At 38.4% G+C, this 20153-nt stretch overlaps 2 protein-coding genes across 3 annotated transcripts in view; both read right to left on the minus strand.

Annotated features, from left to right (window-relative positions):
* The window catches only part of LOC127952693 (protein TANC2), a 127509-nt gene extending 122560 nt beyond the window's left edge, over positions 1 to 4949 (minus strand). The window contains exon 1 of one of the 2 annotated variants that reach the window (XM_052551361.1): positions 4639 to 4949. The gene's annotated coding sequence lies outside the window, so the exon portion shown is untranslated. The remainder of the gene's footprint in view (positions 1 to 4638) is intronic. The other variant, XM_052551363.1, reaches the window with a different exon arrangement.
* An 8140-nt stretch (positions 4950 to 13089) lies between these two features.
* The window catches only part of wnk4b (WNK lysine deficient protein kinase 4b), a 51170-nt gene continuing 44106 nt past the window's right edge, over positions 13090 to 20153 (minus strand). Inside the window, exons 15-20 of the mRNA XM_052552163.1 lie at positions 18216 to 19111; positions 17462 to 17567; positions 16095 to 16650; positions 15467 to 15672; positions 14790 to 14884; positions 13090 to 14639 (exon numbers count right to left, since the gene is read on the minus strand). Of these exons, the coding sequence (XP_052408123.1) occupies positions 14637 to 14639; positions 14790 to 14884; positions 15467 to 15672; positions 16095 to 16650; positions 17462 to 17567; positions 18216 to 19111 (1862 nt within the window). The 3' untranslated portion in view covers positions 13090 to 14636. The remainder of the gene's footprint in view (positions 14640 to 14789; positions 14885 to 15466; positions 15673 to 16094; positions 16651 to 17461; positions 17568 to 18215; positions 19112 to 20153) is intronic.

Here is a 20153-nt window from a genome sequence, read left to right on the forward strand (position 1 = left end):
CCAAAAAACAAAGCTTTATCACGCACTACTGTGACACAAACGTCATCATGAGAGTTTTTATATATCCCTGACTAACATAAACACACCGTCTCAGGAAGTGTCCTGGGGATGATCTAGGAACAAAATAATCTAGATGTTTTCTTAATGAAAACTGTTTGCCTGGTCTCTATGGAACAAACGAACCAACGTTGGCCTGAACGCTGGGAGAAACTGACAGAAGACAATGGCACGGCAGTGAGCCAAAACAAACACAGAATCTGCAGGCTGGCCCTGACGGTTGACGAGCCAGACTTCCTCAGTCCCTTTGCAGCTTCATCGCTGATATCAGAGAGAGCGGAGTGCAACTGACAAATAGGTTTATTAAATCATACCCCCAGGAATGCATGAGAGAAATGAGAAAATAAGAGTCTGTAGACAGACCTCAGGTGCCCCGGGAGTTCAGGATTCTTCAGGATCAGGGTGGTGATAAGACGGGACCCACCTGCACTGCAGGATCTGCTCCCAAAACCCCAATGTGATGTTGATGAAAGGCAGAGCAGAAGTACCATCTAAATCACAAGGAACCAACATAAATACCTGGGTTTGGGAGCCAGTCTAGCTTTTCCAAACAACAGAGCAAAGGAAACACAGTCTACTGTAAAAGACGTGTCTGGTATCAAACCATTCTATTTTCAGCATTGTTTCTGGCTGGCTAAGATAGACATCATTGAGGATCCTGATAAGGGTGATGACTGAATCTTTCAGGCATCAGAAAATCATTTTGATGATTAAACCCCCAAAACCAAAGTAGGGAATTGTAAAAATAGCCTGATGCCTGGCTGAGTGAGTGGAGTAAGAGACATATAAGGAAGAACATGATACTTGAAAGCAAAAATTAACACGGCAGTAGATGAGGCAAGACATTTCAATGTGTTTAAATCACTGTGGGTTTCTACAGCTGCACACAACACTAAGCTGCCCTACATCTGCTGCTTCTCGCATAATTAAGGTGACCCTGGTCTAGAGAGCAAAAACTGAGGGACCCAACTCCATCTATTCACCACAGGCCTTCGGTTTAATAGAACCTGACTTACATTTGCAGACGCCGCCTTTTTGATGAACTCAACAGACTTATTATTGGGCCTCATTTATAAAATTTCGCACAGAAACCATTTGTAAAATTGATCTTATGATCATCTCTTAAATATGTGTATGGGTGATTCATAAAATGAACGTACGTACATAATACGCACGTACACGACTCTTTCAAATCTATGAAATCGCAAATGAATTTTAACTAACAAAAGAATGGTTTCAGCTCTATGCCATGTAAACAACTCCTAATTAATGTCATTAACATATAATAGATCACCAGTCATCGTCCAAATCCTTTAATTGAGAACAGCGAGCTGCAAGAACAGCTTACATTTTCAAAAACCTGCAGTTCTCGAACAAGAAAAAGTGTGTACCTCTGCACAGATCCTGACTTGATGCTAAACACTTTTCCACATCAAAGCCCGTTTTTACATATATGTGCGTTCATGTGGACTTAAGCATACACACTCTCTAAAATCAAATCTGAGCATATGCACTTTTTTTTAAATGAGGCCCATTATTTATTAGCCCACATACACACAAATATAAGGCCTTTTGATTTCTAAAATATGTAAAATGAACATGGAATTGCAAATTCCAGTCATAAAAGATTTGTCTAAATTTTGATGAATAAATCAAAAGCAGGGCTGTACACTTAATCAAATTTTAATATGGACCACAGACTACGAACATTAAACCACAAAAAGCCTGCATGTTCTGCGTGTCACTATATTTTATTTTATTAAGTATAATCAGATACACTCAAAGGTCTTCACTACAACCCAGCAAAATAAATTATAATAACAATATATTAATATTGTATAGTATAATGTGTGGCTCAGAGTAAAAACAATGTTGTTTTTAAGGAAAAATATGTTTTATCTGTTTTTTATTTGAAAAGTAAACTGCTGTTGCGCAAGTTTTTTTTTCTAAATTAAAATAACTTGTTAATTTCATTTGATATTTCAGAAGATTAGTCATTAAGCCGTTAATGTTTTATGCATTCATCTGATCACCATTGTTTTTGATAATATTGTAATTTTAGATCAAAGTATTTTGTATTAAAACAATTCCGAATTTCTGAAAAAACATAACGTTTCATAGCACAATAGTAATGTAACAAAAAAAAAGTAAAATATTAAATTGTTAAAGTTCTATGAATTTAACTGATTTGACATCCTTTTCGATTATTAATACGTATTAAACTATTTAAAAGGAATCCACAAAACTTGAAAATAGAAAAATGTATTTGGATTTCATAAGTCCTCACAAATATACAATAAAAGCTCATTGGGGGGTATTTTCAAACCCGCACCCAACGAGCATCCTGGCTACGCTCACATGTCAAGCACAGAAACAATATATGCCTGGCCAAGTGCAGCAAAAAAGCTGAAAACAGACCCCATAAAAGGTCCCTATAGGGGTACAGAAGCTTCAAAGGGACAAAAGTTAAAGAGCAACACCTGGCATCCTGGGCTTTGTGGTGACTTGTTGCCTTGGTGACGGACCCTCCTGTCTGATACTCGAATAACCAGCAGATGATGCAGGACGCTCATTTTAAATTATGAGAATGAGATTACGCCAAATTTTCCCCATAGACCACCGTACGGTACTTTCAACATAAACAATACTGCAGTAAAAAGCGCAGCACAAATTCTAGAATGGCTGCTAGGTTTCAAGAGCTTCAGAGAATTCTTCTTCAGTTACGTGAAAGGAAGTTACGAAAGACGAATCCCCAAGATTTGATCTGAAATGTGGCAATGCTATTTGTCGTCTGAGGTCAAAACAACACGCTCGGAAATTAACTTTGGGAAAACCAATTTAAACGGTGTCAAAACTATCAGTTCCTCCCGGCCCTTCATGCTTCCTTCAGTTGTGAATTGAATTTCACTTGTCTTGCCGTTGAAATGCAGCATATGAGAAAATATACCTGTCAAATACCTCTTCTCTCCAAAACAAGAGCCAAAGTTCTCCTACTTCACTGGTGTTTAGTTAAGGACCTCTGGGCCTATTCACACACACACACACACACACACTATACTGGCCAGCCGGTGAATCAATTTGTGGCTTTTAATTACGATTGGGTGATTTTCTCAGCTGATGCCCCCAGACCAGGGAAGATATTTCTCATGTTTTGCCGGTGTTGAGACACAGCTGAAATTATTTTCTGTGTAAAAGTCTCAAGCCCCCAAAACCCAGAAGGCACATGGAAATCCCTAAGCACTTCATCACAGCTGCTATAATGGACAGCCAATCACGTAGAAATTAATATAAAGCATGCTAATCACTTCTAAGAACGTGGTTATGACCCTTACCACACCTGTTTTTATGGATCATTTTGGATTATGCATCAATGCAAAGTCTCTCTGAAGAAGGGATAACGGTCTATGAAGACATAAACGACAATCACATGAGGTGTAAAATTAAAAGCCTTTGTTGGAATAAGGATGTTACGTTAAAAACCACAATCAATGGGCCATCATCAGGATGTGCTTATGAGTCAATGATAAGTTTAGGTAAATTCTTTGGCACTCGAGTTCAAAAGTGTGGCGCCACACCTGGCAAAGACTCCTTTAACATTAGGATGGTAGTAAAGCTGCATGAAAGCCAATGAGTGATCTAAAGATGACAAGGCCAAGAACGTCAATACACGGTTGTGAACTGAATTCCCATATTGTGCCCCAGTCAATGCTGATGCTCAAGCAATAGTGCTGTTTCCTTTCGCCGTATGGATTTTGCATGCATATGCAATAAATGCAGGTAATAATGAAGGGCTGCTCATAAGGAGGGTTTCCTACCAGTCCGACGAGATACAAACACATTATCTGCATAATAACAAATCAGGGCTTACCAGGACCCTACTTAATATTAGTGGATTTAAACAAACATTAACATTAAACCCCACTACTTATTAAACATCTGAACCACTACTTTGTTTAAATGCTTTGGACTAATATGTAAATTTGTAAAAAAAAAAAAAAAAAAAAAAAAAAAAACAAAAACAGAAGCAATCAATAATAAAATAATAAAAAGCACACATATACATACACATCTAAAATGAGTTGTAATAATTATTAATTTATATATATATATATATATATATATATATATATATACACACACACACACACATGTGTGTGTGTGTGCGTGTATGTATGTGGTTATATTATAGTTCATATATTTTATTACAGATATGCATGCACAGCGTTACATATATGTGAATGCATAATTCAATCAATTATATAATTAATTTATTACTTAAACGATACGCGCACCCAATCTGCCATATGTCAGTGCCATACACTGCAACATTGTTGCCAAATAAGATCCAACTGTATCTCCGACTATGGGAGGTGCATGCAAGCATTTCAAAGGAGAGACACTGGAGCTGAAAGTCTGGCTCCCCAGCACTCCGCCGTTACTCATAACGTTGTAAATAAATAAGATGGTTCATTGATTCATTAAATACGATGAACGCCGCTCGGAAACGAAGCGTAGCCGTCGCCCATTTCACGTCAACACGCTGGATGTTAAATTATGTAGTCGTCTGGAGACTGGACTTACCCGTTATGCTGATATGCAGTTTGGATGAGGATCTGCGGCTCTTCTGCGCCGGTGTCCGTGTAATGGGAAGCGCTGGAGATGAAGAACACCTTCGCCAAGTTTAAACGCTTCGTCCTTCCGTTTTCCTTTCCTATTATACAGTAACTCCTGGTTTTCGTGCGTACCGGTCAGGGTTTGTGGATTTGTCAGAAGATCACCATAAATCAAGAGTGCGGCTGCAGACGGAAGGACCAGCGTATGTATCAACTGTAGCGACGCGGTTCTGCTATCATATGAAGACGCCGTGTGCATACGGGTGCTCTGCTACAGCTTCTGCGCTTGGGGGCGGGGTTATTGTGCATTATTAATGAGGGGGCGGGGAACACGTCTGCCCTGCGTTCTCCACACGCTGCGCTTTGGGTTAAATCTCTAATTATGCAGAATAATTAATTATAGATAAATGCTGACCGTGTTTCAATGTTTAAAATGTTTTTTTCTTTAGTAAGTTTCTAAAATATATAAATAATAAGAAATGTAGATCTAAATCTGGCTTATCTTAAACAATAAAATTAAGATATTTGTGCATTTGTCTTAAACTGTTTTTTTTTTTTTTTTTTTTTTTTTACGTTCTTCAAATATTTAACTGAATTATTCATCTAAAAGTAGATTTTTTCCGCAGTTCTGTTTAAGAAAAATAAACTGACATATTTAGGGTGGGGGCGGGGTCTGCATCAAATGTGCCAAATAAATATATATATATATATAATTTATTTATTTATTTATTTTATTTTTTTGGATGGAGGAGGAGGAGAAGGAGGACATGTTTAGTCAGTGATCTTATCTGATGTTCTGTTGCTCAAACTTGCCTATGGGCATCAAGGCCCTTCTGATGCTAACACCAAACTATACAACATTACACATGTTTTCCACTTCCTATCTGACACTTTACATTCAAGCATGAAAAGGGTATTAATGGATTATAGACTATAACCTATAACTTACAACATTTTCTGAATATCTAATGGCTGAGAGTTGTAAATTGAAATCCTTGGCATTACTGAAGAATTTGTTGATTGCTCCTTTTAATGGTCCTTTTCCCAAAGTGCTGTATAGTTGAATCAAAAAACCTTTGTGTAAAATCTTATAAGTTGTAAAAACATGTTCAGACTGAATAAAACGAGAACAGGCTAATGCATAAAATGTGCTTTATTTGGGATCTGTTTTCTGGTAATTATCTTGATCAAAGGATAAAAAGCTAAAGAAAGAATTCACTTTTTTTTTCTCTAAGTAAAAAGCCATCTCTGAAGGCATAAGGCCATATATGGATTTTATTCATTTGCACTTTATGCCTTTTTAAGAAATTCTGTATCCCAACAAACCCACATGAACAAGCCAAGCTTCTACAGTTCCTGGAACACTGTTTTCCTTCAGACATCACTGTGACTCACAAAAGTGAAAATTCATATGTATTTCATCATTCGTTTATATGTAGACGATATGCAATGCTCTAAATCATAAAATAACCCACAAAGAGCATAGCACATTCTTTAAGACCTGTCAGAATCAGAATCTGATTCTCACTGATGTGATTCAGATTAAAGATGGAAAATTAGAGCAGCGCCGCTTTGAAGAATACACATCTTAGATGGCTTTGGCACGGTGAGGCGAGGCCTGTCGGATGCACTGGACAAAGCATTAACAAAGAAACAGCCTAATGCGAAATAGATTAGATTTCCAGTTGCTTAGTGCCAACACTTAATTGAGTAAAAGTCTAACTGCTCTGATTGATATGTCAACTGGATGGGTTTGCTGGCAGAATCTCTGAGACGTTACACACACTGGAATGGCTACTAAATGGAAGCAAATTTAATGCAGAAAACAAAATGTTTCTGATCAGATTTCCTCATTCTGGCTTCCTCAGACGTGACATGGATAAACAATAACGATATCATGCCTTCGCATAAACGATGCGAATTATCCCAAAGCTGAAAAACGTAGAATTTAAGCTGGTTCAGATCCTTAACTGTAAGTGTGAGCAACAAAAACAGTGATGGTTGTCTTCACAAGCACCAATAAATTACAGTTTAATTTAAAATAGTAGCTTAAAAGCCAAGCCATCTGGACATAAAAAGAGCATTAAACTCCTGGATTAAGACAGATGTCTTTTAGAGGCTTGTTCGGTTAATAGTTTAAGTGCCACAGTTTCAAACGTTTTATTGGATATAATAAGGAAATGTTACATGTCTCCTTAAGTGTTTGTGGTTGTTATAGCTATTAAAGCAAACTATAATTGTAAGTACAATGTAAATGTAATGCAAAATGTGCTGATAGAGATGATTTGTACTCCATTCAAATTGAGTCTCATAGTGAGTTTCAAGTTTCATAGTCAGCCTCTCCTTGAAGAAGGACGCCGTTTTTTCCAATAGATTATGAATCAAAGGGCAAGTGGTGAAAACTGAATCTGTGTATGTTTATGATCTGCTGGAAGAATCCTCTTGTTGCTATAAAGGCATCTCCAGATATTAGAGGACAATGTGTGACAAGAACACTGCTTTCATTTCTCTACACGGACGCATTCTGTAAATGCTGCTGAATTGCTTTTATGGCAGATTCAGAGAAAGCGAAACCCGCCTCTGCTTCACACTGCATTACCTCTGTGATTAGACTGTCCAGATTTTGCAAATGAAACTCAAAACTCCCAGGAGGCCCCATCCGCGCAGCCAAAACTATCTGCCAACGTCTTGAAGACAACTGTTCCATCAGCGTCTGCAGAGGTAGATATTAGGTAACCGACGAACCATTTCCCATTTATAGAAATCAGGCTTTATGAGATCACTGAGCTCCAATCAAAAGGCTGGCTCTGCTGGAAGCACGTTTGACGAATGAGACAGCTCTTCACAAGCCTTCACAAGCAATCGCTTATCAATAAATCCTCAAGGCTGCATCAAAACGAGATCTCCCATGTTCAGGCTCCACAACAGAGCTGCCCAGGCCTGCGGTGAGCTGCTTCGTACAATTAAACGAACAAACAAATGCAGGGCGTCGCCACATTTGTGCTTTTCATCAACATTGAGATTATACGTTGCAGTCGACCAAAGCTCCTTATTAAACTCGCAAAGGTCTGTGATTTTCGAGCGCCTTAGTCCCACGGGTGGCAAAAGCAGACCGGCACAATAATCTAAATTGAATTTCCTTTACGCAAGGCTGCATGTTGCATGCTACCTCCTCCACCCTTGAGTATAATCTCACTGGGTGTCTATCTATTAATCTGACCCAGAGTGTGCTTTTAGGACAAACTGTTTTATGGCAAGACACTACAGGCAAAATCATTGTTTTTATGCACTGGTCGGTTTTGAGATTTTGGCTACTTTGCTTTCATAACATTTAAAAATAGTGGAAAGAAAACATACAAAATACAAATTTAAGTGTTAATTGTATTTTATTTGTATCTATTTCTATGTTTTTAAGTATTTTTTTAGCGGCACCTACAAACACGCTGAAAATGCTTTTTACAAATTTGTAATAGTTTCATGCCTGATTTATATAACATTTAGTTTTTCCTAAAAATATGGTGAAATAAAGTGTTGTCTAATTTATGGACTGTTCAGAAGAGAAGGAAAAAATCCCTTCTGTAAAAACCTTTAACTCTAATATGTCAACAACAAGAAACAGGAAATTTAAATCTGGCTTTATCCAGTGTTCAGATTTCTGTTTTGGAATTTAGTGCATTGGGTATATAATGGATCATTTGCATATTTAAAGAAAAACATTTCAGAAAATCTTTAATAGATGTAATAAATTTCTTTCCTTTTTTTTAAAGAGGGGAAATATGGTGAAATCTATGAGTTAAAAATGTTAGTTTTGAAAGTTACTACTGTAATATGTACACTTTTAGGGTACCGCCCCAGTGACAGTTTTAAACCATAGTGTCTAAACCTACAAGGAAAATAGGGGGAACTGGTTCCACTTTTTGGGGCCAAAACAAAAGCTGGCTCAGTCTCATGGGATTACTCAAGTTAAGAGCTTTTGGATTACAAATGTAATTAGGCTGCTTTGAATTTAGATTTAGTAAATGTGATTTGGGACTTATGTTTTTCTTCCATGCCAAAACATTCACTAACTATCCATAATGCAAGACAACAAACATCTTTCATCTTCTAGTGCGTCCTTACATCTGACTTGTTTTCCAGGATTCCTCTGGCCCTCCTGGTAATTAGTGAAGGTGGCATGATGAGGGGGGCATGGGACACGAAAGACAGGGGGAACGAAGGGGAGGATGGGGAAGCTGAGAAATGTCACTAGCTGTTCTTTGTGGGTGCCAGAGATAGGAGGCTTACCGGCCGCTCCAGGCAGTGCTGCTCCCGATGGCCTTGCAGCAGTATGCTGCGATTGCACTATGCCATTGACTCCTCCTTAATCACTTTTTCTGGATCTGCCACATTGCTTACAGCGGCCATGACTCCCGACAGTGAGCACGAGAGATCAATACAGTGCAGGATATAGCTATTACTGAGCGTTATTGCATCCTAGCAGCTAGCAATTCTTTGTTTCCTTTAAGAGAGAGATGTGCACTGTATCTTTTTTTTTCATATTGTCAGATATTGGGGCGTGATTGAAAATACAGTGTACTGTAGTATAGTAAAGTATAGTATAGTACAGTACAGTACAGTGCACTGTAGTATAGTATAGTACAGTATAGTATAGTACAGTACAGTGTACTGTAGTATTGTACAGTACAGAACAGTGTACTGTAGTATAGTATAGTATAGTATATTACAGTACAGTGTACTGTAGTGTAGTACAGTACAGTGTACTGTAGTATAGTAAAGTATAGTATAGTATAGTACAGTACAGTGTACTGTAGTATAGTATAGTATATGGAAAGAAAGAGTAGTATAGTATGTAGTATACTATATACTGTATAGTATTATATCATATCATAATGTGTAATATATGTAGAGAGATTAGTATAGTATACAGTATATAAAGTATCGTATTGTCTAGTATAGCATAGAGAGCGTAGTGTAGTATAGTATAGTATATAAAAAGAGAGAGTAGTATAGTATGTAGTATAGTATATATATTATATATATATATACTGTATAGTATCATATCAAATGATAAAGTATAGTATAGTATATGTAGAGAGAGATTAGTATAGTATATAGCACATAAAGTGTATAAAGTATAGTTTTGACTAGTCTAGTATAACATATTCGGTTGTTAAGTGATGACGTAAGAAGCACTGTTTTTTAAATTGCTTGTAAATTTCACAATAAATAACAAAGAAATGGCAAGTAATGCACTGAATAAAACTTGTATTTCCTTATTAAATGTTGGCCAATCATTTTTTTTCATTGACAACTTCTTTTTCTAACATATATATGCAAATCCATATTTTATATATACAAACTCACAAAACACGCACATATACTCACTAATTTATGTAATACATAGATACCGTGTATATGCACATACCTGCAAATATACTGCTATTACTACACTCACTATATAAGCAAACGCACATAATGTGTATAGTGTATACTATATATGTATCATACTGGCCTTTAACACAGCACTCTCTGTGAATTCCATGTAAAAGCTATGGATATCTGCAAGTGTCTGCGGAGGCGATTAGGAAAGGCTCTTGCGTGGTACACCTCGCATGGCAACAAGGCGGCTTAACGACTGGTTGCTAAGGACCAAATCAGAGGCGAGCCCCCCTGAAGAGATTCTGGGCCAAAAAGAAGGAATTCCCCCCGTGGCAGCGCTAGAAAATGCCACTGCTGGGTTACCATGGTGACCACATGGAGTCAATGAAGGGGAGAATGGGGCCACATGTGTCTTTTAAGGGTGGCAGATTGTCAGATTGGAGATGTTATGGAGGAGAACGCTGTGAAACACACAGATTCTGGATTAACCCACAGTATTCACAGACAGTGTCATAGCTGGCAGAGTCATTGTGCAGACAAATGGTGCCGTTTTGCCTCTAACCGACTTGATTAATTTGAAATTAGTGACAAATGTGGAATAGAGCAGATGGAAGAAAAACCTTTTTAATGTTTAAAGGGTTAGTTCACCCGAAAATGAAAATTAGCCTGTGTTTTACTCACCCCAGAGGCATCCTATGTGTATATGACTTTCTTCTTTCAGACGAACCCAGTCGGAGTTTTATTCAAAATGATCTTTCAAGCTATTTAATGCCACTCGGCAGGTATTTTAAAACTTCAACCTTGCATTCCTCGCCACCTTCGAACAGCTAGAAAGTTCATAGTTCATTTGACACTAAGTTCATATAAGTGAAAACAATACAGAGTAAACTGTACTTCCACAAACTCTTGTGGGTAAAATTAGTCCAAAAATTAAAGCAATAAAAGCAAAGACGGACTCCATCTGAGCACCTTTGTCATCCAATTGTCAACGTACCACGCTAATTCTAATCTCACATACAGTAGCTACTATTTATTTAGTATTCCATTTGAAATGCAGTGACTGATATCTCTGCCCAATGGAGTCGCTAGAATTTACTATGGAACCTCAAAGTCACATTTAGTGGAGGGCCCCTCTCAGCCTCTGGGTCCTATAGACTCCAACCTTTTTTTCACCGGCTGCTACGCCCCTGTGCCTCACCCTATGAGCAACCTACAGATGGAAAGAGAATCTTTACTGACCTCTAGTGGCCGTGAAGTGAAACCAATGCTCAATTTGTATAGCTTTGTTCTTCACAGATGTTTTTTTACAACCCATATTTCTATACTGATGCAACAATGCACTAAGGCATGAGTTCATTAACCCCAGTCATTCCCTTCTGCTGAATACATAGAAATTCTATTCATTTTTCTTCTTTATGGCTGTGTTTTGGCCAATACGACTGTTTGAAACCATAAACAGAGCAGCAAGAAGGCACATTTCCAAACAAGGACATATTCAAGCTATTACATGATTTTATGGCCAACATCCCACCACACTACTGTCAAACTGGATCATTAAACAAAGAGGGAACAAACTACAGGCGAACGAGTCCCCGATGTTGTCTTTGGATGGAGCTGGTTTTATTGCTCGTTGGCTCTCTTGCAGTAGAAATACGTACAAGCTACACAATGCGATGATCTGAATCAGCCTAGTTTAAGAACAATAGCTAGTAAAAATTCTCTCCTCATCCTACAGTAGGAGAAGGGTCAGTACAGATGATGTTTTTGGACGAGTCTGAGTCCTGAGTCTGGGGAATGCATGCAAGTGTTATAAATAACCGCTGCTCAACGCCAAGCAGAACATTCTTGTATGGACTGAATAAAAAAAGGGGGGTATGCAGCTGAATGCAAATAAATAGTTCCCTTTTAAACATAGTTTTTGTTTTTTTTGTTTTTTGCATTTGCATTTGAGATGTTACAGTATGAGATATAAAGTAATGATATTTAAATGAATAATTCACCAGACACATCTTCTGGCCATCCAAGATGTAGATGAGTTTGTTCCTTCGTCAGAACAGATGTGGAGAAATAAGCATTACATTATTTGCATACCAATGGACCCTCTGCAGTGAATGGGTGCCAGGAGACCAAACAGCTGATCAAAACATCACAAACATGACTCCCATCCATAAATTAACATCTTCAGAAGTGAAAACCTCTGTCTTCTAAATAAAAAATGTTCATGTGTCAAAATGTTCTTTAGCCATAATATTGCTTTCTTCAGTGAAAAACTCATCTTGTCTGAATCAGGAGAGAAATATGAACAGATCAGGCAAGTTTACAAGCTAAAATTGTAGAAAAGTTCTAAACATATATGTGGATATTGTTGTGAGTGGACAACAGGGGGTGGACTTTTTCCTGAAGGAAACATTATTATAGATAAGGGACTGGCAGCAGTTTAAACACTTCTTAGTGATGGATTTGTTTCTTACACTGCTTTTTGCCTCACAATATTTTATCAGCTGTTTGGGCTCTCATTCTGACGGCACCCATTCACTGCAAAATATCCATTGCTGAGCAAGTGACGTAAGACTAAATTTTTCATTTTTTGATGAAGAAACAAACTCATGTACTGTATATCTTGGATGGCTGGAAAGTGAACAAATGTTTTAGAAAATATCAATTTTCTGGTGAACGGTTCCTTTAAGAATCTGCACTGTTCTAGATCACCAATCAAGTACATTTGTGGCAAAAGTGAGGTATTCCTGCAAAGACACTGTAAATCTACTTTTTAAATGATACTGTTATACTAACAACGTAATTTATATAATATTTAAAAAAAATTTTTTTATTAAATTGGAGGGAAAAGCAAAAAAATAAGCATTTTCATTAGTGGTCTCAGGCCTGTTCACACAGTTTAAGAGAGCATTCGGTTGTTTGTGAATCATTATTTATTTGTGCATTTACACAATCAGGTTTCATCCAGGAATCAAGAATAAATTGTAAAAAAAAGAAAACCATAGGCACAATCTGCATGGCAGTACAACATCCCCCCCCCCCACCCCCCGCTTAATATAATACAGCTTTTCTCTTTATCTAAATATATCTATGTTTATATATAAATCTTCTCTCGCTATGCAGTAGAACACACATGTTGTCTAATCAAATGCAGATACTTTAAGGCAACAATTGTTCAAACTTCACAGTTTCTCAGTTGTCAATATGTTTATGCATGTCTTCACATATTCATATATACTGTATGTAGCATCGCTGCATAGGCCGAGGCATATAAACTGAGACTCCACACGTCACAATTCATTAGTGTCCTTATATACAGATCATCTGGGGCATCTACTGACAAATGCCTTGAAGAAAAGTGCGGTGTGTCAGTCGTTTGCTATTTTCTTCTTTTAATTAATAAAACATGAGTTAACATCTTCATTGCACACTCCATTAACTAAGATACAAATAAACAAAGTGGAAAGCATTAAGACAGAAAAGTTTCAAATCTAGAAAACATTAGGCAGCCATGAGCTGAAAAGCCATTAAATAAAGCAAAATCACACCGTATGCTAATTTTTAAAATCGGGAGGAACTAAATTCTTAAGCAGTACCTACTATATGACAACAAAATGTATAATTACAATTTACAATGTAGAAAAATATGGCATTATGGACATTACTCTACATGAACTGAAGGCTGATTTATTTAAGTGATTGTCCCCCATTCAATCTCTTTGGATAGATTGTTGCCTCCAGAAATTAATTTATTCAGTCACTTTAGCATAATATCTAAACCAGACTAGACTGTGCATTTAAATATTTTTGTTGATGTTTTTTTTCATGTGAATACTCACAACATCTACATTAATTTTAGATCCGTTTGAGGCGTCTGTATAAAATCAATGTCAATACTGCGAGTCATGGGAGTTCCGAAAAATATGTTGTGCAATTATGGAGAGTGCAAAAACATTGTAGTAACAAAGTCACATATGTGTGCTGTAATCCATGATAAACGTTTTTACAACTTGTCAAATATGTACATTATACTGTTAATTTAAAAGCAAACCTACAGTGGGGCCTTAAAGTCTTTACAAGGACTGAATGTATTGAATTGCATTGCATTTTTGCAAAAGAGAAAATAAAGTTGTTTACAGTACCGATTCTTTCGGGAATTTATGGGAATTGGAAAAAAACATTAACGGACCAGTTGATCTATAACTGACAAAAATAGAGGGCAATCACATGGATTGCTTAATAAGTGAAAACACATTTGCAATTAATACATTCAACCACTAGTGGTGCTACAGCTGCAAACGAGTGGCCGTTTCTTCCTAACTCCGTGTTTCATGTATAAAGTCTGTGCTTCCAAGCGTCCTGTCTCTTCAGAAAGCTCACTTGGTAAGTAAATCATCCTTAGAATACTGAACAGAGGTATACTGGTTAAACATATTCACATCAGAGTCTGTGAAGAACACACACACACACACACACACTCCTTTCCTGACAACACAAACATGTGCTCACACACATCAGAGGAAGAAATGGTGTCACTTCAGTCCATAAGGAGAGCAGTACGAAGGCCAAAGGGCTCCTTAGAAAATTAAATCACTGTCAGAAAGATAAAAAGAAAGATCAGTGGATGTCACATTCCTCTCTTGTGTATTCCATTAGCAGGGGAAAGAACAAACCAAGACGGGTTAAGATAAGAGGGTATAGAAAGGTAGTAATCAGTGAAAGCAAATTCAAGGTATTACCCACAATTCTGTTAAAATCAGAGGAAAAGGTCACTCCTTTACTGGCTCTTTCCTGCGACCCGCTGCTGCTGCCGCTCACTGAGTTCTTACGCATGATACCTGAAAGTGTGTTTGTGGAAATTACGTTAACACTTAAATCTGAGTAACTGCCATTAAAGCAGTAATCTATAACCGATGAATGGCAGATACTATAAATCTATATTACTTTGTTATAAATAGCTACACTATATACAACTAAAGCATGCATCTTTCTTATCAGAATTGTATTTGTTTGTGAATTTTATTTTGTATGTATGCACAAGTGTTTTATGGGTGTGTATGCCTGCATTGAGTTTCTATATATGCGCAAGTGTTTATAGCTGTATATGCATGGATCAAGTTTATACATATAAGCGAGTGTAGGTGTATGCATGCCTCAAGGTTATATGTATACGCAGGTTATTCACAAGTGCAAATGCATAATATGTGTTGGTATGGATTTCATATTAGTGTGCATGTGTATTTCATATATGTATTTTGAACATCCAATAGTATACATGTAAATGTGAGTAATTTATCGGTGTATATGCATGTGTTTTATGTGTTTATTGATAAGCGAAGTTTGATTTTAATCCTAAGTGGCACCTCATTCTTTCAAAGTTGAAATATTCAGTCAAATATTTGTAACTTCTCCTATGGTACCTGTAGGGGGCAGTATATCCAGTCTCTGCAGGCTATTTCGGCGAGAGCTTGGGTACCCTCCACTTTTAGACAGACGACGTTGGCGGCTGGACAACATGGCCGCTGGAGAGACGATTCCTGGAGGGGGCACTTTACCCATCCGTTTGTAGAGTTCCTCGATCTCTTGCTTTTGAGAGGCCTGGAGAGCCTGAACCTCTGCCACATGTCTGAGAAAGAGGGAGAAGGGAAGGACAGTAAACAACAAGGCAGTGGTTTGAACGCTTCAAGTGACACTTAATCATAAAATAATGTGAACACACTTAGTTAATACGCAACTGATAACCTATTAGATCTCATTCAGCAATATAACATAGAATATAATCTGTGCAAGTGCTTTTCTGATTTTATGTACTTTTGCCTTAAGTCATCCGATCTCTCACCCATGAAAACTTTGACAGCACATAACATGTTCAGACATGTTAGATCCCAAAAAACATTTGGGATTAAATCTATAATGAGACACTGATGGTTTGAGTGAGTAACTATAAGAGTAACAAAATGATGCTAGAGTATGATGAAGCACTTCATAAAACATACAGGGATTTGCAGGAGTACCTCAAGCAGCCCACAAGACACAGTACAGGCTCACCTCTCTCTGAGTTCCTGTAGCTCCTCATACATTTCCTCGTCTTCACTCTCTGTCTCGTCGCTGCTAGCGAACGACGCGCTGCGTGTGTAGCTCATCCAAGGCTGATTGAGATTGATCTGAGGACTCCCGACTGAACTTTCTAGCAAGCTCACGCTTATCCTCCTCCGCCTCCTTTCTGTCTCCTCCTCCCCTTCTTCACCTCCCCGTCCCTCGTCTGGTTCTACAACTTTTCTCTCCGGTGTTTTAGGTCCTCCAGTCCACAAGGGGGCACTGACTGAGCTGCACAAAGCCTCACTAGGTGGTTGGATAAGTGGTGGGGATTCATTCAGGGAGCTGTTACTGCTTTCTGATTCCGCCTGTATGTCTGTGCTGCTGTCTGATTGGCTGTTGTGTGTGGGGGGCGTGGCTTGGGGAACTGTTGTAGGGCGTGTTTGGGTCGGTAAGGATTCGGCCGTAGCTGTAGGGGTGGGGGTTGGCGTCAGCCTGGGAGATGGAATGGGGATCTCCTTGCTTGGACTGACTTGGAACCGTCCCACTGTGACAATAGACTTTTTCTCTGTGCACAAAGTGGCAGAGGATTTTTTATGTTATTTTTTGAACATGGTAAAACAGCAAAACAATACATTTTTACAATTTCTAAACAAAATGTGAGTAGTAAAGTGGTAAAAAATAGAAAGGAAAAAACAATCTTATCAAAAGAATGTGCTTTAGTATGCAATGAGCTTCTGCAGTCAATAGATGGCAGCTGTGTATTTCCAATGTAGGAATTGTGTTTGGGTTGGACACAACATAGAAAATGGTATTTTCAAAGTACACTATCGTTCAAAGATATGGATTATTTGTCAGATATACTCTAAGTCTTATGCTTATCAAGGCTGCATCTAATTGACCCAAAATACAATAAAAACTGTAATATTGTGGAATATTACTACATCTTTAAATAACTGTTTAAAATTTTAATTTATTTTAATATGTGATTAATTATTGTGATGCAAAGCTGAATTTTCAGCAATCATTACTCCAGTCTTAAAAGTCACATGATCCTTCAGAAATCATTGTAATGTATTGATTTGGTACTCAAGTAGCATTTTTATTCATGTTGAAAAGCTGTGATACTGTACATTTATTTTTTTCAGGTTTCTTTGACAAATAGAAAGCTTGGAAGCACACAAAAGTGTGTTTATTTGTGTGCATGCGTAATAATGGACGTGTATGTGCATGCAAATATATTTATTCTTGCCTGGTTGTGTGACCTTCAATGTTCTTTGTGTCTTTGTGTGCAAGGAATATAGGGTGTGTACTATTTATGGGTGTGTGTGTGTGTGTGTGTGTGTACATGTGTGACAGATGGAAAGAGTGCAACTCACCTTCAGATATAGGTGAGAGTCTAGATTTGCCTGCAATGGTATTCGTTTCAGACACTGCCAGATAGATGGATAGAGTAGGGGAGGACCTTGGGACAGGTGAGGACACCTTAAAAACATTAATAAAAGTGTCAACCCCAGACGTCTTTCTACAGATGCTTTGAGACATGTAATAACAGACAACACCCACAATACCGTACATGTTCAGAACAGGTTTGTCTAAGTACGCTCACAAAGACGTCTGAGAGCAATGCTTCACTTAATAGTATACCCTCATATTTATGTTGACAGAAACACCTAAAATACTTTTTTTGTGGTTGATACATGTCTTTGTTTGAAAGGTACACATTTAGATTAAAAGAACAGATTTGGCTATAGAAGTCTTTAAAGTCACACACACACACACAAAAGAACAATTTAATTTTTGTCATTGTTTAATCACTAATGTCATTCCTTGAAAGACTTACTTTCTTGAGTGGAACACAAATGGAGAAACTAAATAAAGTATTCAAAAAACAACCCAAACATACTGCTATATTCCAACTGTAATGCACCTCATAATAAGTCTTGTAACTGAACACAAGATGCTAAGTTTGACTATCCGTTAGCAGGATAATATTTCTCCTGTTGAGTTTCATGGAAGAAGAAAAAAACTCATACGGGTTTGCTATGTTTGATATGAGTGTAAATAAGAATTTCCCCAGAACTTCCCCTTTAGGTTCAAACTTGTTTAGTGTGTGCAATTTCAAACACTTACAGTGTTTTGTGGGCTTGGGGATGTCGAGGACGCTGGTGAGCTTGTGCTGGATGGGGTGCGGGAGCTTGATGCTGAACTGTCTGCCCGCTCTCTGAGCGGCCCAATGGGGTTAGACTGGCTCTCTGCCAGTGGGCTACTTCTAGACCCTGGAGAAGAGCTTTGGTTTGTTAGGTTTGGGTTTATTGGCTGTTTAATCTCAGGGGTCATGCCTGTTCTTGGCTCCCTAAGAGGAACTCCTGGTGGAGATGCTGTTTGGCCCCCTTCGAGAGGTTCGGGAACTGGTGCCGGAACCTGTGTATGAGCATCAGGATATTGATACATATCCATATACTGGCCGCTCTGTGCCACCTGGTAGTATGGAGCCTCAGGGTTGTTCATACTCGCATGCTGAGCTGGATACATAGGGCCATACCCTGGTTGAGGGGTCATTTGGGGATGGAAACCTTGAGGGATGGATCCAGGGGGTATAAAGGACTGTGCAAAGTTCATAGCCATAGAAAGAACACTGGCCAGTGAAATAAGGGGCTGCTGGGAAGGTGGTGGCCACATGCCTGCAGCTTGCGGACCAGGTGGAGGGCCAACTGAAAGAGGCAGATTGTTGGTTTCAGCTTGAGTTGGCATCTCGACGGACTGCTGAACCGGTGAAACAACAGAAGAGGACGAAGATGAGGAGAAGAAGTTTGGGTTGCTGGGGACTCGAGTAAGCGGACTTGGGTTGAGGGGACTCTTGAGGGAGGCGTGATCAATTTGGTAGGGGTAGGCGTAGTGGGTGTTGTGAGCGTAAGGTGGTTTGGGGAGCTGATGGGGCATTTGATTTGGCAGGAGATGTGGCAGGACATCAGGGTGGGAGTACTGTGGGAAGTTGGGCGTAAAAGACTGGTAGGTCTGAGAGGAACCTGAAGAAAATGGAAGAAAGATTCAGTCGGGGTTAGCACTGGGTTAAGCTCAATACACAGACACATAGCAATCTTGATTGCCAAGTAGTGGCAATAGATAGTAGACATTCCTGCTAAACTCTTCTCAACTTAGTCATGTGGTCAACAGTCATTGTGGCCATTGCTGCGATCATAGGAAGTGGTGTGGCAATGTTGTTAAATCTTAGAACCAGAAAGCAGTCGTACTGTAGGTTTGAGTCCCACAAAGAACAAGCCATGATCTGTCACCAGTTATGCTCTAAATTCCAGGATGTTCCACAGGGATTGTATCGAGTAAACAAGCTGTAAGTTACTGTGAATAAAATGATTTGCCATGTGGTTATTTGCTTAAATCAGCAACTCTTGTGGAAAACGGTTGCTTTGTCACCGTCTATGTGATCCTTTTCAATCTTCATCTAAGAATTAATTTATGTTCCTGTGGTTCAGTGGTAGCGCATTGTGTTAGCAGTGCAAAAGGTTGTGGGTTCAATTCCCAGGGAACACATATACTGGTAAAAAAAAAATGTATAGCCTGAATGCACTGTGAGTAGCTTTTGATAACAGCGTCTACTAAATGCATAAATGTAAATTTATTAAAATAGGACTCTCTGACATACTTTGACCTTAACTTCTGAAAAGGCTCCATAAACATCATTGTGGCATAAAAATAAAGCCCCACATTGGGATGTGACCTCACTTAAGAGGAGCTAACCACATTGGAGCATTTATCAAACCCTATGTGCCAGTCCTCTACTTCCTGTGCGGACACACTGGCACAATGATTTGTCACCATGAGTCTTTCAAGAAAAGAAAAACTGGTAATCTTGAAATAGAGCTTTTATACTTTGCACAGGTTGTGTAATATGTGTATTTTGTTCTCTCAGGTAATGAAGTCTAGTTGTTCATTGTGAAGCAGCAGGTGTCAGAAGCAAATTCAGAGATACGTCAACAATGACACTGGTGTCAAAGCCTGGTCTCCATGGGAATAGGTGTTCAGAAAGCCAATTGAAGAGTGGGATACAAG

Source organism: Carassius gibelio, chromosome B3 (assembly GCF_023724105.1).
Source record: "Carassius gibelio isolate Cgi1373 ecotype wild population from Czech Republic chromosome B3, carGib1.2-hapl.c, whole genome shotgun sequence".
Taxonomy (NCBI): Eukaryota; Metazoa; Chordata; class Actinopteri; order Cypriniformes; family Cyprinidae; genus Carassius; species Carassius gibelio.